At 40.7% G+C, this 21,079-nt stretch overlaps 1 protein-coding gene across 2 annotated transcripts in view; it reads left to right on the top strand.

Annotated features, from left to right (window-relative positions):
- The first annotated feature begins 8,925 nt into the window (after window positions 1-8,925).
- Window positions 8,926-21,079, top strand: part of LOC133554736 (large neutral amino acids transporter small subunit 1-like) — a 28,063-nt gene continuing 15,909 nt past the window's right edge. The window contains exons 1-5 of one of the 2 annotated variants that reach the window (XM_061903827.1): window positions 8,926-9,109; window positions 9,807-10,313; window positions 10,392-10,517; window positions 13,655-13,760; window positions 19,759-19,803. In XM_061903827.1, coding sequence (XP_061759811.1) covers window positions 9,046-9,109; window positions 9,807-10,313; window positions 10,392-10,517; window positions 13,655-13,760; window positions 19,759-19,803 — 848 coding nt within the window. In that variant the 5' untranslated portion in view covers window positions 8,926-9,045. The remainder of the gene's footprint in view (window positions 9,110-9,806; window positions 10,314-10,391; window positions 10,518-13,654; window positions 13,761-19,758; window positions 19,804-21,079) is intronic. The other variant, XM_061903828.1, reaches the window with a different exon arrangement.

Raw genomic sequence — 21,079 nt, forward strand, 5'->3', positions numbered from 1 at the left:
AAGCCGCGGGTCGTTCCAAGGGGCAGTATGGTACTTCCACTCGAGACGGTGTGAAACAGCGCCGTCTAGCGTCTCCTGCTGCAACCACACTTAGAACCATGTTCTCTCTGCACTCGCTCACCCGCATCACGTGACACCTCGCGAGGGCGGCGATTGGCCCCTGTCTCAGACCCTCCCCGAGATGATTGGTGGAAAGACGAGCCTGCGTACCACGTGATACGGAAATACCACTCGTCTGCGAATCACTTTTGTAGCGGTTTTTAAAAGTGACTAGGTCTCATTTTTCCTATTTGTTTGGAAAACTGTACAGGCTTGTAATCTTTCCCTCCATTTTGACCTCAATGGATACGCACGCAGCAGTGGGTTTGTCTTTGCTTGTTTGACGAACGAAATCAAAACAGGTATTCGCCGGCTACCACATTTCCCACAATTCATTTCGGGTTACAACCACGTCTTTTTACACATTCATTCATGGTTTTTTTGGTAAAAATTAAGTCATTGTTTTATAAATATGTATACATGTCTTATGTCTTAATATGTAAGTCGCAAAACTTAACTGACATTGTGAAACCTTGATTAAAAATAACAATATTTCCACCATGTACTTATTCATCCGCCCGCCATTTGTTCATCCGGGCATTCAGAAGGCTTGCTCTCTGAGCTACATACTGAGAATCAAGTTTCTCCACCATTTGCTCAGGGGAAAGTCCCCGGACACACCGCAGAAAGTGCACCGCTTGAAGGCGGTTGTCGACCCGGTTGACCGCCGAAAGCTAAGACGTTCACTGGAATTGAGCTTGGTATCGCTGGGTCGACTTTGTCATCTACTACAGATATGCAAGGGTGCATTGATTGCATTGACTTAACGGGGCTTATTCTCCGAATGCTCGACCTTTTCTTTTTTTAAACTCCTCTTTGAAAAAATTGATTTAGAGGCCCAGTGAACAAATATGTGAATAGAATATAGTCTAGTCCAGTCCTGGATGTACTTGAAGGTATGCCAAGGGGTACGAGAGATTTTTAAAACATATTCTAAAAATAGCAACAATTCAAAAATAATTTGTAAATATATTTATTGAATAATACTTCAACAAAATATGGATGTAAATTCATAAACTGTGAAAAGAAATGCAACAATGTACATAATCTCAGGGCATAGCCAAAATTGGTGCGCTGGAGCCTATCTCAACTGCATTCGGGCGGAGTACACTCTGGAAAAGTCACCATCTCAACACAGGGCCAACACAGATAAACAGACAACATTCACAGAGTAAATCATTTTAAAAAAGGACATTGGGATAAAAATTGGGTTGTTTTAAACCCAAGTACTTTGTTTTTTTTAATAAAAAACTAACATGTATGTATGTACTGCGTGCATATTTTAAACTTTATTATTATCTAATAATAATAAACAAATATTATATCATCTTACATTTCAAACGTATTTTTTTGTTGAAATTGAAATACATAATTAAATATCTGCTTAACTTATGAAGTCAAAGCAAAGTATCCATCAAATTGTACACTGTAAAAATGATGATATAATTTACAGGGGAAAAAACAGTTACAAAAAACTGTACTTACTGTAAAAAACTGTGGTGCACCATTTTGCATTTACAATATAATACACCGTGAACACAACAACCACAAATTACACGAAAACTCAGCCTCCGGAATTTTACCGTGAAAATCAGTGGCACCGTTTTTTCCATCGACTGTAAAAACAACAACTAATTTTAGAGCAAAATTCTGGTGAGTGAGCTGCCAGTTTTTTTTTTGTACCGCAAAATCTGTTTTATTTTACAGCATATCTAAAAATATACAATAATAAAATACACAGGCAATTGTAGAACAATATAATAAGGCAAGTCAACATGTATTTATTTTTATTTATTATTAACTGTTACAAGCAACCCTTTGAGGGCAGTCGCAAGTGCCATGTGGCCCTAAATCAGAGCTGTCAGTCATTTTCACTGAGGGCCACAGCGCAGTTATGTTTGGCCCCAGAGGGCGGCCTCTAACAGTGAACACTGTTATTACGCACATTTTTGGATTCATTTTATTTGTAGATATTTTAAAAACTAAAATGTAAAAAAATATGGTAAGTTGGAATATTTTTGCCTCAGAATTTAGTAAATGGTGAAACAGAACTGCTGTTTTATTGGTAAAAAAAAAAAAAAAAGTAGCTGAGTTGCCAGAATTTTACTGTAAAATTATTTTTTTTTACTGTAAATAAAAAAACTAAAATTTTGGCACCTGAGCTGGCAATTTGTTCGTTTTTTTTACTGCAGATTTTTCAGTGTAAATGCCAAAACAACACCACAGTTTATTACAGTAAAAATAAGAAGTGTTTTTTTCATTTCGAGGAAAATGCTGTAAAAAAACACAGTAAATTTCTCTTTAATTCAAATTTTCTGTTTCAATGTATAATTTTTTAAAATCTATTTCTACTTTTACATTTCACAAATTGATGGATATCTGGCTTTGAAATCATTACTACGGTATTAGTATTTATTTCTATTTTAAAAACGGTTTGAATGTTTGATAGTATATTTTTGCATAATTAGACAATATTTAAGGTAACATCATTTGCGATTACATGGATTACATCAGGGGTGTCCAAAGTGCGGCCCGAGGGTCATTTGCGGCGCGCAACTAATTGTGTTACCGACCCGCCACACATTCTGGAAATGCTATTGCAAAAATAAAAAAGAACACTTAAAAAAAAGGGAAATGAGGTGAAATCTAACGAGAAAAAGTGTCAATGTTGACACAAAGCTGCCATGCAGGCTGTTTTTTTTCTTTTGTCTTTCTTTATTTTGCTATTGCTAAAAAACAAAAACAAAAAAGACAAAAAAATATGTTATAATTAATTATTTTCAAGGCTCAAATTACTTCAAGTATTTCACTTTAAAATGTTTTGTGTTGTAAATATTGCATATATTGTGTGGTTGCCATATAAAAACATCAAAGTTTTCTTTGACAAAAGAGCATAAAACAAACAAAATAATAGTTCAAATTTAAAATCGACAGATTTTGATCCTGTAACTTATGTGTTGAAAGTAAAAGAAAAACCTAATAAAATGTATCACTTTATGAGTGGGGTACCCTTTGGATCCCAAATATATTTATTGGTATTTTATTTATTTTTTCACAGTTATTACTCAAAAAATATAAAGTAATTAAAATCAATGCATTATTGATCTTTTAAGGCTTTAATTACTAAATACTGCATATTTCAGTTTTACTATAAAAAAAACAGGTAGTTTTTGACAGAAAAGCCATAAAACCTTTTTTTGTATTACTTTATATCAACTTGAAGTTGATATAGAGATTTATTGTAAGCGTTATCTAAAAAATAATAATAATTTTATTTATTTTTAACGTTTTAATGACTGAGACCCTTTATGGTCCCCTTAAAGGTAAAATAAAAAAATCCATACATTTCATTCTGGTTTGAAAATGTCAAAATATCAAAATGGCCCCCGCACGCTTTCATTTTTCCCTGTGCAGCCCTCAGTGGAAAAAGTTTCGACACCCCTGGAGTACATGTATTTTTTTTTCTCCAAAAATGGAAAGAAAGAATACATCCAGTCAGAAAAAAATACAGTTCTATATTAATACATATTATTTCTAGTCTTTCAGGGGCCAGATAAAATTAAGTGGCAGGCCACTTTTGGCCCCCAGGCCTTGAGTTTGACACCGTGCCATAAATGAAAACGAGTTTTACATGGTTAAAGCAGTCTGTAAATAATAATTTATTGAGGATTTGTTGCCCTCCAGTGGTCAAGTTTAGTACTGGTTTGTTTTTGTTCAAATTACCACAGTAATTGAACTGTACAGTGCCAGGTGCCTCAAAAAGGCCCAAAACATCATAGAGGACCCATCTCACCCTGGACATAAACTTTTTGAAGTGATGCCCTCAGGCAGGTGATACAGGACAATAAAATGCCGGACAAACAGTTTTAAAAACTCTTTTTACCTGAGAGCAATAGTGTCGCTGAACACAAGATAACAAGAATGACTGTGCTCGTGAGCTGTATGCAATTGGTATTTTTATCTATTTATCTATGTTCTTATGTTTTATGTATGATTTTGCACTAAATTAGTTTGCATACAATTTCGTTGTACAATGACGATAAAGATATATTCTATTCTATTCTACATATGACACTAACAATGTAAAACGAAAACCATTGCCCCTGTTTTTTATATTAGTATTCATATAAAAAACATTTCACTTGGCTCCAAGGATTGGAACTGTTGCAAGTCAGAAAATACACGTTATAAAAATGTAATCATATTTACTTAGCTCCAGCACTCCCCGCGACCCCAAAAGGGACAAGCGGTAGGAAATGGATTGATGGATCAATAAAAAAAAAACGTGGGAGGAGAGTAGTCTGAATTGGGTTCTGGAGTCGATCTCCAGCTCATACATCGAACTCATTTGCCAGCCGCGAGTCGTTCCAAGTCGGAATGCGTCACATCCGCTAAGGACGCCGTGATTTAGCGCCAACTAGCTTCTCCTGTTCCGAGCACATTCTGACCCACTCTTACTGTTGGCTCGCTCACCCACGTCAGGTGACACCCTGCTAGAGTAGCCATTGGCTCTTGTCTCAGACCTTCCCCGAGGTGATTGGTTGAGTGACGAGCACTCTGCACGTGACCTCTACAATGAGCTTCCTCCCACGGAAGCGTTTACAAGCCTCGTGTCGATATATTTCTACCACGTCGTGCCAGCCGTTTTTGTAACGGTGCGCAAATTTACGCATTCATAACATGATCCAGCTAACATATAATAATAAATATGTTGCTATTTTATCCAATACACGAACCACTTTGATTGGTTTCGACCTTTTTTCACGCAAAGCAATGCTGTGGAACGAAGGACGCAAAGCATGCTGGGAAAAGCAATGTTTCACTGTTGTGCGGTAGCCGAGGTTGCTGTATTACTACCCGAAGGTAAACTTGTTCGACGAATCATCTACATTCTGCTAATATCGAAAAAATTAAAGGTGAGTTTTAACTAAAGTACAGTGCTACCATAACACACTAAACATTCTGTTGTATTAAGTTTTCAATATTTTTGTTCCTTGATGTTAACAACAATAATGGTATTGTCGTTTAAGTTAGTTAAGTGACCATGTTATCTTGAATTATTAACCACATTGCTCATAGAAGACCAAACTTCAGTCTCTGTTTTTGTACAAGTGTAGTACTTCTGCTAACACGTTGAACTGCTCTGTAGTAAATATAACATACATAGAATCTGAAGATCTTTTTTATTTTCTTGGCTAACATCAACTGAAGCAGACGTGTTTTAACTAAAGTACAGTGCTACCATAACACACTAAACTAGGGGTGTCGAACTCAAATACAGAGTGGGCCAAAATTTAAAACTGAACAAAGCCGCGGGCCAAGGTTGAAAAAAATGAACCTTTTAATAGGGACCCAAACAAGTTTTGCATTGACTATTGAACAAGCAAGGCTTATATAATTTTATAGTGATATGAAAATCCAGTCACAAATAATAAAAAATATCAATGGCATATCAAATAAAATAAAATAAACATTGAATGCCTCTATTCTATTTGCAGACTTCTGAGGTAAACGTCAAAACAAACTTTTTCCGCAGGCTAATAATGAATTTGAAAATAAAATAATAATGAATGAATCAAACATTCAAACCTTGAAGTAGTAAGACAAAGTGCATGAATAAAACCTTAATTATTGCTCGGTTTGCTACACTGATTTGCTTTAAAACTGAATATGGAACCAGCAACACTTATATAACTTAATAGTGCAAAATCAACTTTGAAAAAACAAACGAAAAAACATCAATGGTATATAAAAAAAAATTAAATGAAAAATTGAATGCCTCTTTTCTATTTGCAGCCTTCTGAGGTAAATATCAACACTAACTTTTTCCACAGGCGAATACATTTGAAAATAAAGTAACAAGGAATAAATCAACTATTCAGGCCTTTTTACTGCTCAGTTTGCGACACACGGTTGTTGGTAGCATGCGGTGTATATTGTAGCGTCCCGGAAGAGTTAGTGCTGCAAGTGGTTCTGGGTATTTGTACTGTTGTGTTTATGTTGTGTTACGGTGCTGATTTTCTCCTGAAAATGTGTTTGTCATTCTTGCTTGGTGTGGGTTCACAGTGTGGCGCATATTTGTAACAGTGTCAAAGTTGTTTATACGGCCACCCTCAGTGTGACCTGTATGGCTTTGAATAAGTATGCCTTGTGTGTGTGTAAAAGCCGCATATATTATGTGAATGGGCCGGCACGCTGTTTGTAAGGAGGAAAACCGGACATGACGACAGGTTGTAGAAGACGCTAAAGGCAGTGCTTTTAAGGCACGCCCCCAATATTGTTTTCTGGGTAGACATCGGGAGATATTTGGGAAAATTGTTGCACCGTGAGATTTTCGGGAGGGGCACTGAAATTCGGGAGTCTCCCGGGAAAATTGGGAGGGTTGGCAAGTATGAGTATTAGCGGTGAATTTGGTTTACCGGCGGGCCAGCTCTAATCTTAATTGGAAATTGCCTCAAGGGCCAAATGAAATTACATCGCGGGCCAAATTTGACCCGTGGGCCAGAGTTTGACACCCGTGCACTAAACATTCTGTTGTGTACTGTTATGCATGATATTGAATTAATCTTGTATTAAGCTTAATAATCTTGTATTAAGTTTTAAATATGTTTGTTCATTGACGTTAACATCTTTTTTTTCTTTTATTTATAAATTTCAACATTTACAAACAAACAGACGAGAAACAAGAATCAAAATAAGTACAAAAACAGTACAAAATAAAATAGCGCCAGGGGGTTGTAAATTCAAAGTAAATAAAATGGAATACTATATACATATATATACATATATATATATATATAAACAAAATATGTATATATATATATATATTAGGGCTGTGAATCTTTGGGTGTCCCACCATTCAATTCAATATCGATTCTTGGGGTCACGATTCGATAATATATCGATTTTTTCGATTCGATTCGATTTTCGATTCAAAAACTATATTTTCCCGATTCAAAACGATTCTGTATTCATTCAATACATAGGATTTCAGCAGGATCTACCCCAGTCTGCTGATATGCAAGCAGAGTAGATTTAAAAAAAAAAAAAGTTTTTATAATTGTAAAGGACAATGTTTTATCAACTGATTGCAATAATGTCAATTTGTTTTAACTATTAAACGAACCAAAAATATGACTTATTTTATCTTTGTGAAAACATTGGACACAGTGTGTTGTCAAGCTTATGAGATGCGATGCAAGTGTAAGCCACTGTGACACTATTGTTCTTTTTTTAAATTTTTATAAATGTCTAATGATAATCTCAATGAGGGATTTTTAATCACTGCTATGCTGAAATTATAACTAATATTGATACTGTTGTTGATAATATACATTTTTGTTTCACTACTTTTGGTTTGTTCTGTGTCGTGTTTGTGTCTCCTCTCAATTGCTCTGTTTATTGCAGTTCTGAGTGTTGCTGGGTCAGGTTTGGTTTTGAAATTGGACTGCATTGTTATGTTATTGCTGTGTAGTGGCTTGTTGGATTGATAAATAAAAAATAAACAAATAATAAAAAAAATGTTTTTTTGTAAAAATAAAAAAATCGATTTTTTAAAAATGAGAATTGATTCTGAAACGCACAACGTATTCGATTTTTTTCCACACCCCTAATATATATATATATATATATATATATATATATATATATATATATATATATATATATATATATATATATATAATAAACAAAGTGCAAAGCCATAGGCTCACTCAATTTCAGTAAATAACTTCAATTTGGAACACAGCATCATCGTTTTCACAGCTTTTTTGTTGTTAGAGGTAGAAAGTGTTTTAATGTAGAGTGTTAAATCTTTTTGAAAGGCACAAAAGACAGGTTGGGTATTGAAAAACTTACATTTATGAAAATAAAACTTATGAGGTTGCAAAGTTAAAATTCCTTTTCAAATTTTTGTTACGTTAGCAATTATGTTATCGCTTCCTAGTTCAACAACAATAACACCGGAAATGTGTCCCATCAAAACTTGCCCAACCAGAACTCTCAAACCGTAACTAAAGTTCCATGGGTGAATTATGTAAGCCCACCATAACACAGTACTTGTGCCAACACATTGAACTGCTCAGTATTAAGTATAAAATACATTGCATCTGAATTTTCTTGGCTAACATCAACTGAAGCAGACAAGGTGAGTTTTAACAAAATACAGTTCTGTTTTGCACTGTTATGCATGACATTGAATGTAAATGTTGTTTTAAGTTTTCAATATTTTTGTTCCTTTACAATAACAGTGATCTTATTGTTGTTTAAGTTAGTTAAGTGAACATGTTATCTCGAATTATAAACCGTCATGTGCATTGAAGACCCAATTTCAATCTGTGTTTTAGTGGGTATCCATTTCACCTCCTTCCAACATGGCATCATGGCTGAAGAACCACTTCACTACCCTACACGTGCCGCAGGAGAGCGCTGTCGCCATGCAACAACTCCCCTTTCACGCACAAGAGCAGACTGTCTGGATTAGCCAGAAGTACACAACAAGATTAGAGCATCACATTGTGGCCCCTTCTAAACACTTGCTGCCAGTAACCACAGTCCACCATCCCCCCTCCACCCTGAGTTATGTCATCATGGAGCAGCAGGAGTGGGCGTAGACCCCCACAGCATCACAAAGGTGGAGCTTCTACCTTTCTGTGTAAGGTCGGAGGCAAGGGAGGGGGGAGGCAGACAGGATCAGGGTCAGATGGAGTCTCGTTAGTTAGCAAGTGTGTGTGTGTATATGTGTGTGTGTGTGTGTGTGTGTGTGTGTGTGTGTGTGTGTCCGTGCGTGTGTGTGAGGGAGAGCAAATCTGGGGAGGGAGGGAGGGATAAAGCGCGGCGTGTGTGTGTCAGAGAGAATTTAGTCACAGGAGGAGGAAGGAGACATAGAGGCAGAGCGTAAAGAAGGGGGGAAATACAAGACAAGGGGACACAGGTTAGGAGGAAAAGATGGCTGAGCCCGAACTGAAATTACGTAGCAGCCGGGAGAGCATCGCCAAGGAGAAGAAGGCGGGTAAGTGCAGTATACCACACTTCACTACAACACACACTTCTGTTGTTAGCACATGGAGCAGGGCGGCACTGTTCCACCATGTGGTCTGACGCAATGTTGCCTTACACAAAGGAAAAGCCTCAGTGTACGTGTGCACGTTTGAGGTGTGTTTCAACGAAAAGTGTGCAAACATGCGTTTCATTTGCATTCATCTGTTGCTTGCTCCGCACCTGCTCCAGAATCTAAGGAGAAAAGATGTGAGTGTTTTGATAATGTGATTGAACCCCGGCTGTTGAGTTGACCTGGGGAGATAGTGTTGGCTATTATCTTTGATTGAGATGCAGTTAGAGAGGTTCTAACTGCTGATGAAATGCACCTTGGGGCTAATGAAAAAGAACACATACCAGCGGTATTTATTAATCCACTGTAGTGCATGAGGACCGGCGCTTACTGTTTTTATTCATTCAGGTTTTGTTTCAAATTGTCAATGGAGCAGTATCTCCACATCCGTGTTTTCCTAGTGCAACAATAATAACACAGGAAATGTCTCCCGTCAAAACCCGCCCAACTAGAATTCTCTAACTAAAGTTCTGTGGGTGAATTATGCAAACTCACTACAACACAGTAATTTTTCTAACACATTGAACTGCTCTCTAGTAAGTATAAAATACATTGAATCTGAAGACCTTTTTATTTTCTTGGCTAACATCAACTGAAGCAGAAATGGACCAAGATGGTGAGATCCTTCCATCCCCAACCACTCCACTCGCCACCCCATCAAGCCCCACAGATCCCCCCGCTAAAAAGAGCCAGAAGATTGAACTCAAGCGCAGCATCACCCTCTTCAACGGCGTGGCCATGATAATAGGCACCATCATCGGCTCGGGCATCTTCGTCACGCCGACAGGTGTAGTGAAAGAGACTGGCTCTGCCGGCCTTTCCTTGATCGTGTGGTCCGTGTGCGGCGTGATCTCCACCATGGGGGCGCTTTGCTACGCCGAACTGGGCACCACGATCACCAAGTCCGGGGGGGACTACACATACATCCTGGAGATCTACGGCGAGCTGGCAGCCTTCCTCAAACTGTGGGTGGAGATGCTCATCATCCGGCCGTCGTCGCAGTACGTTGTGTCGCTGGTGTTCGCCACGTACCTCCTGAAACCGATCTACCCCAACTGCAGTGTGCCCGACAGCGCCGCCAAGCTCATCGCCTGCCTCTGCCTCAGTGAGTAGCTTCTAGCAACAAATGCCATCAGGACCACGGTTCAGCGTTTGAATGCTCTTTGTGTTTGATCTCCCACAGCTTGCCTTACCTTTATCAACTGTATCAGCGTGAGGGCCGCCACCAAGGTCCAAGACTTGTTCACAGCCTCGAAGTTGCTCGCCCTGGTCATCATCATCCTCTTTGGCTTCATTGAGATCTTTACAGGTAAGTCTTAGAACTTTCAACCAGCGTTCTGTTTACCTTTAAGCAGAACATAAAACGTTCTGAGGTCGCAGATGTTATGACGTATTAACAATTTGTTGCCTTACTAACCATGGGAACAATATTTGAGGAGGAATTTTTTGCTCTCTAGAATATTCCTTCACATTTTTGCTATCAAATGCTAGTGTCAACATCAACAAGGAAGATGCATTCTTTTGTCTCTTAATGATGGCCATCACTAACGAGTAGAGGACTTGCTTTCAGGTTGTGTGTCTGCCTTCACGAGCGAGTGTGCACTCATGCGTGTGTGTGTGTGTGTGTATGCTTCTGTACACAAATGCCAATGCTGCTGAAATACAGGGAATAAATTACAAAATGCAACAATTATTTTACTTATCAGATTTTAAATGTATGATCTTAAAGGGGAACTGCTCTTTTATGTTTTGAATTTAGTCTATCATTCACAATCATTATGTTAGACAAGCATACATTTGTTTTTCTGTTTTTATGCATTCTAATTAGTAAATAAATATGAGGAGTGGCTCTATTTTGCCTATAAAGCACTTAAAAACAGCCAAACACCTTTATCAAGGTTTTATATACACGCTGTAAGTACATATTTAACGCAGTAATAAGCATATTCTTAATAACATGTACTATTTACATATTTTGGTCATTAATTTTACAAACACCTATAACTACTCACTGCAGACTTAATGGAAAAAAATAAACATAATAAAACATCACTTACAGTACAATGTCTTCTCTCACTGGGATGCCGACTGTTACGATGTTGATATATTCCAATACTCATAATCGTCGGGGTGGAACCAAGTGTCTTTTTCGATTTTTTTCACCATTTGGGGGTTTAAATTGGCTGTTACAGTTAACCCACATCTCAAATTACGTCCTCATCCTTTTATTACCCAGGTGCGACACATGATTTATAATCAAGAATAAACTTTCATGAGCTCCGAGGCCAGGAAGCAGCTCACCAGCTGACAATGTCAATACAGCAGCATCAGGAAGTTAGGTCTCTGTGACAATGTACCACTAAAAATAGGTTCTTAAAGCAGCAGTAAGTAACTTGTCAACCTTCACAAAATAGTTTCATAACTTTTGGGGCGATACATGGACTTACAACTAGTTGGATGACACCTCTGTCATGGCCTGAGGGGTTCTGTGTTACTTTTGCTGGCTCTTAGCGACCATGAGGAGGGTAGTAGCAACCCTGCCACCCCGCCACATAAAAAACTACCAATGTGCTGACTTGCTTTACGGCATACGTCAGTCCCCCCTTTCCCCTTTCATTGCAAATACGGAAGTGATGCGAATTACTGCTATCATGGCCTTAGTTGCAAAACTACACAAAAAAGCTAAAAGTTTTGTCTGAGGAGCCAAAAAAAAGAAAAATGGAGGCTACCCAGTTAAAAGGACAGTCAAGGATGGACACTGGCCGAGCTTTCACTCGCTGGCGTGAGCTCAAGCACGATTAAGGATTTCAAACTGATGTTGCCTTGGCTCTGTTTCTGCTTTACTGTTAAGTACCTTTCAATGCTCAAATCAAAATGTTAATGTTAGTTATAAGAAATGTGTGTGGTAGCTATAAATAGCCACCAGCTTTATAGTTAGCAGTTCTACACATGAAACGACCAGCCGCGCAACAAACTCAAAAGTAATGTATAAAGTAAAAACAATGCTATAACTGTAAACCGCAAATATAAAGTTTGAGTAATATGTGTCTGTGACAGGTTTGTGTCGTGGGGTCTTCAGGACCGAAGGATCACAGCAGGAGTTCAAGTTGACAATTCTTTTTAATCTTTTTACACACAATATTTCTTCTTTTGTTTGTTCCCAAAAGGATTTTCTTTTCATTTTTAATTTTCACAACAGTTTATCTTCTTCGTTCACTCCCCAAGTCTTTTCAGTCTTAGTTTGTTCACTCACAAAGTTTTTAACTCGCTCAGTCCTCCCACAACCCTTCTGGCGTCCTCAGTACCTCCTGGGTCCTTCTGGCTTTTCAGCCCCGCCCTGCAGTCACCAACGCTGCTAAATAGAGACAGGTGATTAGATAACTCGTTCCAGCTGAGGTATCCACTCACCTGTCATCTTGCTTCCAGCCGGCTCCTGTGCATGCCATCGCCGGCAGGTGGCGCGTGGCCACGCCCCGCCTCTCACAGTGTCATTGTGGTATTACTGTGTCAGTTTGTGTGTACGTGACAGTAGTTTCTGACGATTTACGACGCTATGCGCTGGTTTTCATTGGAAATGGGGTCTTCCTTCAGGCAAACACTACCGCTTTGGTCCACTGGCACCGCCAAAATCAAACAAAATTGCAAGTTCTTCTAAGTGGGGCTTTAATGTTACCCCCTGTAATAATAATATCACTAATACCTGGTTGATATTCAGGTCACGTAACATAAACTAAGTATTGTAGGCGGTTTTTGGATGTCTATTTAAAATGTTTTTTAGGTTACAAAATAAATATATATTTTCTTACATAAAGAATGTGAATTATAGGAAAAATTTGGTTAGATGGACTCAAGTATGTGTGGAATTAAAGCAAATCAATCAATTCTTGTTTAAAAATAATCTAAACATATAGTTACATAATTAAAAATGCTGCTTATGATGCTTCATTAGCATTGAAAGAACAAAGAGCTAGTCTTTAAAATAATATTATAGTGTTATACAATAATCTTTAAAACCAAAACCCTCTGAATAAAACCCACCATATTCCACACACTAAACCATATATTAATCGTAGAATATTATCATTTAAAAATTGTCCACTGAAGCCCCAGCCGCAGAACAATATACTGCACAGCACGAGGGGCATACAGTATGGCGGCCGCCTGCGCCACGCTATATCTGCTCCTTGCTCGCCCTCATTTGCAAGGCCACACCCACAATCATTGTGCGAAGCTGTGTTGCCATGACGATGAGGCTGCAAAAGCTTGCCGGGTGCTGTCGCACACTGGCCTTTTCAGTGAGCTGAAGCGCAAAACGACAAGAGTGTGAGCAAATGCATGTGTGGTGTATAGTCTTCCTCATTATGAGGAAGAAAACCCATGTTTCACAATAAATTCCAATAAATATGAATACAGCACGATAATCGTGTATTTTCTGTGTGTGTGCAGGTGATGTGCCTTACTTGAAGCCAGAAAATGCATTTGAAGGCAGCAAATTTGGTGTGGACAATATTGTCTTGGCTCTGTACAGTGGTTTATTTGCTTTTGGAGGCTGGTAAGTCATTTGTGACCTAAGTACTGATTAGAAATGGAAACAATTCTTTCATAGTGATTTTCATTCCTGCACATTTTTAAATGGAAATATGATGTACTTCTGAACTATTGTATTAATAATTGTGGCTTTGCAAAGATGAAGAACACAGCTTGATGTTGATTCACACAATCAGAGAGGTATTCATTTAGCAACTATGATTATTTGTAGCTGTGTATTACTGTACTGCATTATACTAAGTGTTCTTTCCATTTCTTATTTTCTGCACTACACAGCGCACCCACTACATTTTAGAAGAATAACACAGTTTTCTTTAGTTCTGTAATTCACTGTAGCAATTCAATGAGACTTCACTGCCATCGGACCAGCCTCTCCTCCTCTCTGAGCTGCTACCTTACCGTGGTAGAGGAGTTTGCGTGTCCCAATGATCCTAGGAGCTATGTTGTCTGGGGGTTTTCATGCCCCCTGGTAGGGTCTCCCAAGACAAACAGGTCCTAGGTGAGTGATCAGACAAAGAGCAGCTCAAAGACTTCAATGGAATTACAACGAAATGAACCCAGATTTCCCTCGCCCGGACGTGGGTCACCGGGGCCCCGCTCTGGAGCCAGGCCCGGAGTTGGGGCACGATGGCGAGCGCCTGGTGGTCGGGCCTGTTCCCATGGGGCCCGGCCGGGCACAGCCCGAAGAGGCAACGTGGGTCATCCCTCCAATGGGCTCACCACTCATAGGAGGGGCCATAGAGGTCGGGTGCATTGTGAGCTGGGCGGCAGCCGAAGGCAGGGCACTTGGCGGTCCGATCCTCGGCTACAGAAGCTAGCTCTTGGGACGTGGAACGTCACCTCACTGGGGGGGAAGGAGCCTGAGCTAGTGCGCGAGGTAGAGAAGTTCCGGCTGGATATAGTCGGACTCACCTCGACGCACAGCAAGGGCTCTGGAACCAGTTCTCTCGAGAGGGACTGGACCCTCTTCCACTCTGGCGTTGCCGGCAGTGAGAGGCGACGGGCTGGGGTGGCAATTCTGGTTGCCCCCCGGCTCAAAGCCTGTACGTTTGAGTTCAACCCAGTGGACGAGAGGGTAGCTTCCCTTCGCCTTCGGGTGGGGGGACGGATCCTGACTGTTGTTTGTGCTTACGCACCAAACAGCAGTTCAGAATACCCACCCTTTTTGGGTACACTCGAGGGAGTACTGGAAAGTGCTCCTCCGGGTGATTCCCTTGTCCTACTGGGAGACTTCAACGCTCATGTTGGCAACGACAGTGAAACCTGGAGAGGCGTGATTGGGAAGAATGGTCGCCCGGATCTAAACCCGAGTGGTGTTTTGTTATTAGACTTTTGTGGTCGTCACAGTTTGTCGATAACAAACACCATGTTCAAACATAAGGGTGTCCATATGTGCACTTGGCACCAGGACACCCTAGGCCGCAGCTCCATGATCGACTTTGTAGTTGTGTCATCGGATTTGCGGCCTTATGTTTTGGACACTCGGGTGAAGAGAGGGGCGGAGCTTTCTACCGATCACCACCTGGTGGTGAGTTGGCTGCGATGGTGGGGGAGGATGCCGGACAGACCTGGCAGGCCCAAGCGCATTGTGAGGGTCTGCTGGGAACGTCTGGCAGAGTCTCCTGTCAGAGAGAGTTTCAATTCACACCTCCGGGAGAACTTTGAACATGTCACGAGGGAGGTGCGGGACATTGAGTCCGAGTGGACCATGTTCCGAACCTCTATTGTCGAGGCGGCTGATTGGAGCTGTGGCCGCAAGGTTGTTGGTGCCTGTCGTGGCGGTAATCCCAGAACCCGTTGGTGGACACCAGCAGTGAGGGATGCCGTCAAGCTGAAGAAGGAGTCCTATCGGGTTCTTTTGGCTCATAGGACTCCGGAGGCAGTGGACGGGTACCGACGGGCCAAGCGGTGTGCAGCTTTAGCGGTCGCGGAGGCAAAAACTCGGACATGGGAAGAGTTCGGGGAAGCCATGGAAAACGACTTCCGGACGGCTTCGAAGCGATTCTGGACCACCATACGGCGCCTCAGGAAGGGGAAGCAGTGCACTATCAACACCGTGTATGGTGCGGATGGTGTTCTGCTGACTTCGACTGCGGATGTTGTGGATCGGTGGAGGGAATACTTCGAAGACCTCCTCAATCCCACCAACACGTCTTTCTTTGAGGAAGCGGTGCCTGGGGAATCTAGTGGACTCTCCTATTTCTGGGGCTGAGGTCGCTGAGGTAGTTAAAAAGCTCCTCGGCGGCAAGGCCCCGGGGGTGGATGAGATCCGCCCGGAGTTCCTTAAGGCTCTGGATGCTGTGGGGCTGTCTTGGTTGACAAGACTCTGCAGCATCGCGTGGACATCGGGGGCGGTACCTCTGGATTGGCAGACCGGGGTGGTGGTCCCTCTCTTTAAGAAGGGGGACCGGAGGGTGTGTTCCAACTATCGTGGGATCACACTCCTCAGCCTTCCCGGTAAGGTTTATTCAGGTGTACTGGAGAGGAGGCTTCGCCGGATAGTCGAACCTCGGATTCAGGAGGAACAGTGTGGTTTTCGTCCTGGTCGTGGAACTGTGGACCAGCTCTATACTCTCGGCAGGGTTCTTGAGGGTGCATGGGAGTTTGCCCAACCAGTCTACATGTGCTTTGTGGACTTGGAGAAGGCATTCGACCGTGTCCCTCGGGAAGTCCTGTGGGGAGTGCTCAGAGAGTATGGGGTATCGGAATGTCTTATTGTGGCAGTCCGCTCCCTGTATGATCAGTGTCAGAGCTTGGTCCGCATTGCTGGCAGTAAGTCGGACACGTTTCCAGTGAAGGTTGGACTCCGCCAAGGCTGTCCTTTGTCACCGATTCTGTTCATAACTTTTATGGACAGAATTTCTAGGCGCAGTCAAGGCGTTGAGGGGTTCCGGTTTGGTGGCCACGGGATTAGGTCTCTGCTTTTTGCAGATGATGTAGTCCTGATGGCTTCATCTGGCCGGGATCTTCAGCTCTCACTGGATCGGTTCGCAGCCGAGTGTGAAGCGACTGGAATGAGAATCAGCACCTCCAAGTCCGAGTCCATGGTTCTCGCCCGGAAAAGGGTGGAGTGCCATCTCCGGGTTGGGGAGGAGACCCTGCCCCAAGTGGAGGAGTTCAAGTACCTAGGAGTCTTGTTCACGAGTGGGGGAAGAGTGGATCGTGAGATCGACAGGCGGATCGGTGCGGCGTCTTCAGTAATGCGGACGTTGTATCGATCCGTTGTGGTGAAGAAGGAGCTGAGCCGGAAGGCAAAGCTCTCAATTTACCGGTCGATCTACGTTCCCATCCTCACCTATGGTCATGAGCTTTGGGTCATGACCGAAAGGATAAGATCACGGGTACAAGCGGCCGAAATGAGTTTCCTCCGCCGGGTGGCGGGGCTCTCCCTTAGAGATAGGGTGAGAAGCTCTGCCATCCGGGAGGAGCTCAACGTAAAGCCGCTGCTCCTCCACATCGAGAGGAGCCAGATGAGGTGGTTCGGGCATCTGGTCAGGATGCCACCCGAACGCCTCCCTAGGGATGTGTTTAGGGCACGTCCAGCTGGTAGGAGGCCACGGGGAAGACCCAGGAACCGTTGGAAAGACTATGTCTCCCGGCTGGCCTGGGAACGCCTCGGGATCCCCCGGGAAGAGCTAGACGAAGTGGCTGGAGATAGGGAAGTCTGGGCTTCCCTGCTTAGGCTGCTGCCCCCGCGACCCGACCTCGGATAAGCGGAAGATGATGGATGGATGGATGGAACACAGTTTTCCATATATTAACCGCACAGGACTATAAGGAAAAAGATTTTGTCAATGTTTATTTACATACTTTAATTGTTTCTAAACAGTGTCTGTTACTCAGTAGTAAAACGGCTGATCAAACCAAACAGAAGTCATCGTCATGGACCCACTAGATGCTGAAGTCATTTTGGTGAATTTATGAGACTGAAAAAATACAAAAAGAATGCCATTGTAAGTTAATAGTACTAACCAAGTTTCTTGAAAAACATGTTAGCATGTTAGCTGATGCTAACAAGGCTAGCTTCATTACATTATGATAGCATGTACAAATATGCAAGTTCCATCTCTATCTACACCCCCATCCAGCAGTTTGCCTTTGTTATTGAAGCCTGTGATGGTTTTCATGCTCTTCTACACATCCCAAGTGTTATTCTGCTGGAGTTTGGCCTCCAGCTTCCTTCTGTAGGCATCTTTCCCTTCTCGCAGCTGGACTTTAAGCTGCCTGTATCCTCCTCAACTCGTTCCGATCACCAGATCTGAAGGCTAGCTTCTTTTAATTCAGCAGCACTTTTAGCTGGCTGGTGATGCAGGGCTTGTTATTTGGGTAACGGTGGACAGTTTTTGTAGGGATAATGGAGTCCTCAGAGAAATTAATGTAGTCTGTGATGCTATCAATGTCCGTCCTGTGAGGCCTACAGAGCACGTCCCACAGTCTGTGGTCTCAAAACAGTCCTGCAGGGCGAGACATACTTCCTGGTTCCACATCCGCAGTGATTTTGTTGAGACAGGCTGCCTCCTCACTGCAAGAACATATAACATATAGCTACTTTAAATACTGACTATTCCTGAAATGTGGTGTACAAATACTACAAGAAAAACTATTACACAGAATAGCTTGCAACATTTCGTGCAGTACACTTTTTTTTTAATTAAAGCAATTATTTATTTGAATGAAGAAAATACTTCCAGTATAAAGGCACACACACTACTGCAAAAATATTTTATATTAGTTCCAACTACAGATGTAAAAATAAACAGTGTTAATGATAACCGTGGTAAAACTTTGACAGTTAGTTTTACCGTTTAAAATCAAAATGATCAAAAAACCGTGACAACTGCATTTGAAAAAAATTCACAAAAGAACTGGCGCCGGCTCACTAGCTTAAATGCTTTTATGAAAACAAGAGACATTACAGTCTTTCCCTATTAACAAATTACATACCTCAAGCTCAATCTGAACGTAAACAAATACTTTGTATTTTGAGCAACTAAGGTATTCAATTGTGCACATGAACCTACAACAACAGAGTGATTATGCTATACTCCGAGGAATATTATTAGTAAGTGTTTTTACGGTGCGTTCAAGGACCACTGAAAAGAGTAGGACGCCACATCGCCCACCAGACATAATAAAAAAGAATGATAGGTTTCATTTAAATAATTCTTAAAGTTCTACAGTACAAATCAATAACAATAAAAGCTTGGCTATTACAACAGATCGATTACTAACACCAAAACACTATCAGTGAAGCATGAGAAACAGAAAACATGCAAAATAGTGAATTTTTCTAACCATGTGTCTTTATCTATTTATTTAAAAAAATAATAACTTGATCAAAAGATTTCAGTATGGGTATAAGTATTTCTTTATCACATTTAATATATAATAATAATAATAACCGTCATCATTTCGGTCACGATAACTATGATAAGACATTTTAATATCGTTACAACCCGGGTTCCAACTGTGCCAAGCCATCACAATAAAATGTGTGACTTTTCCCCTCTCTTTATTTAAAGTAGGGACTGACAGCACATATACTTATGCAACTATGTCAGATTTTAGCCTCAGGCTAAGTTCCGTCGGTAGTTCCCAGACAGGTTGGTGTACATAGACATTTTATTAACAAGAACCTGACAATAAAACAAAAAAAAGGTCAGGATCACAGACCACAGACTCATTCACATTCAGAGTAATTTAAGAAGAGCTCAAAAACCATGAGGTATTTTCATTAAAAAAAAAAAATCATCATGTTATGGCAATAAGAGTAACCGCAGGCCAAACTGATATCGTTTTGATCCTTTATTACTACTATCAGTACTATTCATTACCCTTGTACAACACTGCAAACAATAATTCACAAATTGTTAAGTTAATACCTCTCTAACTGTGTCAACCCAAACTGGAGAGTTGACTCTTGTGTTGTTGTTTTAAACCAATGCCTTCCTGTATACTTGAAACTTCATGGTACATTGTTGTCTTTTTTTTTGTTTTTTCAGGAATTACCTGAATTACGTTACAGAGGAGATGATCAATCCAGAGAGGTGACTTAAATTTGATGGAGGTGGTTTTAAAGCGGGATTCTCCTGTTAGTATTTTCCAAAAGCATGACTCTGCTCATGGATGACTAGGAAAGAGCATGCTTGTTATGTGTCCATTGCATGGAGATGCAGAATGCCGAAATTAGCAGAAACAAAAAAAAAAAGCCTTACAAAAACTGCACATTCAACAAGTTTAGATGCATTGGACATAAATAATGACATATTAGATGTTAATTAGCATCTCTAAAGGGAAATTCAGATTTTTACTTTGCAGTATACAGTGGAATTACCAAAGTCAGAGCCAAATGTTGTACAATTTGCAGTTCAACCAAAATTTTCCTCAAAAGTCAACAAAACTTGGGAGTTTAGCAAATGTAAGGCCTCGGTTCAATAAGCAATTAAAGCAGGGGTTCTTAGCCTTTCTCACCTCGGGGTTTAACTTTTCCACTCAAATATCAATTATCAACACTGAATGTGTATTCTTACTTTTGATTTAATCATATTCAATAATTATATCTAACATACTTACAGTTTAACAGGATGCACCTTGTCAAATGATATGAAACGATGTGGTAATTACAAAGATAATTATCAAGCCTTAGGTCAGGCTGATTACAAAAATAAATACTAATCAAATATACTGCTAAAGAATGGACCCATAAAAACTGATGAAAAACACATTTACATACATTAATAAATAAATTCAAACTAAATACTTAAATAATATTTACAGTGTGTTTCCTGCGTTAATCATAATTTTTTTGACTTCTTTATGACTTTAGCTCCAGACATCTTGTTTGATATTGATACTTTGTTGAAAAAGTGTATTACAATTGAGTACCGCTGCGGTCCATTTGGACTACAGCGGAGAAACAGATGTTTTTTGGCGGCCCAAACCACTAATTTACAGGAATTAATCCAAAAGTGTATTTTAATTTGGCTCTCTGTCTTTTTTGTGATGCTTCCATCAAAGGGGGTAGCAATGATGGCAAATTGGACAAATCCATCCATCCATTTTCTACCGCTTATTCCCTTTCGGGGTCGCGGGGGGCGCCGGCGCCTATCTCAGCATTAACTTGACTTATTAGGACAAAATATATTATTTATATTTCGCTACCGACAATGTTGGATATAGGGAACCATTTCTCTAATATAAGAACAAAATGGCCTCACAGAACACATTTTGTTTGACCTATGAGCTTTTACTGTATATTGTGTTGCATGCATTACATCACACAAACAACAAGAAGCAAAACCGTGTTTTAAACCAAAGCTACTT

Source organism: Nerophis ophidion, linkage group LG06 (assembly GCF_033978795.1).
Source record: "Nerophis ophidion isolate RoL-2023_Sa linkage group LG06, RoL_Noph_v1.0, whole genome shotgun sequence".
In the NCBI taxonomy this organism is placed as follows: Eukaryota; Metazoa; Chordata; class Actinopteri; order Syngnathiformes; family Syngnathidae; genus Nerophis; species Nerophis ophidion.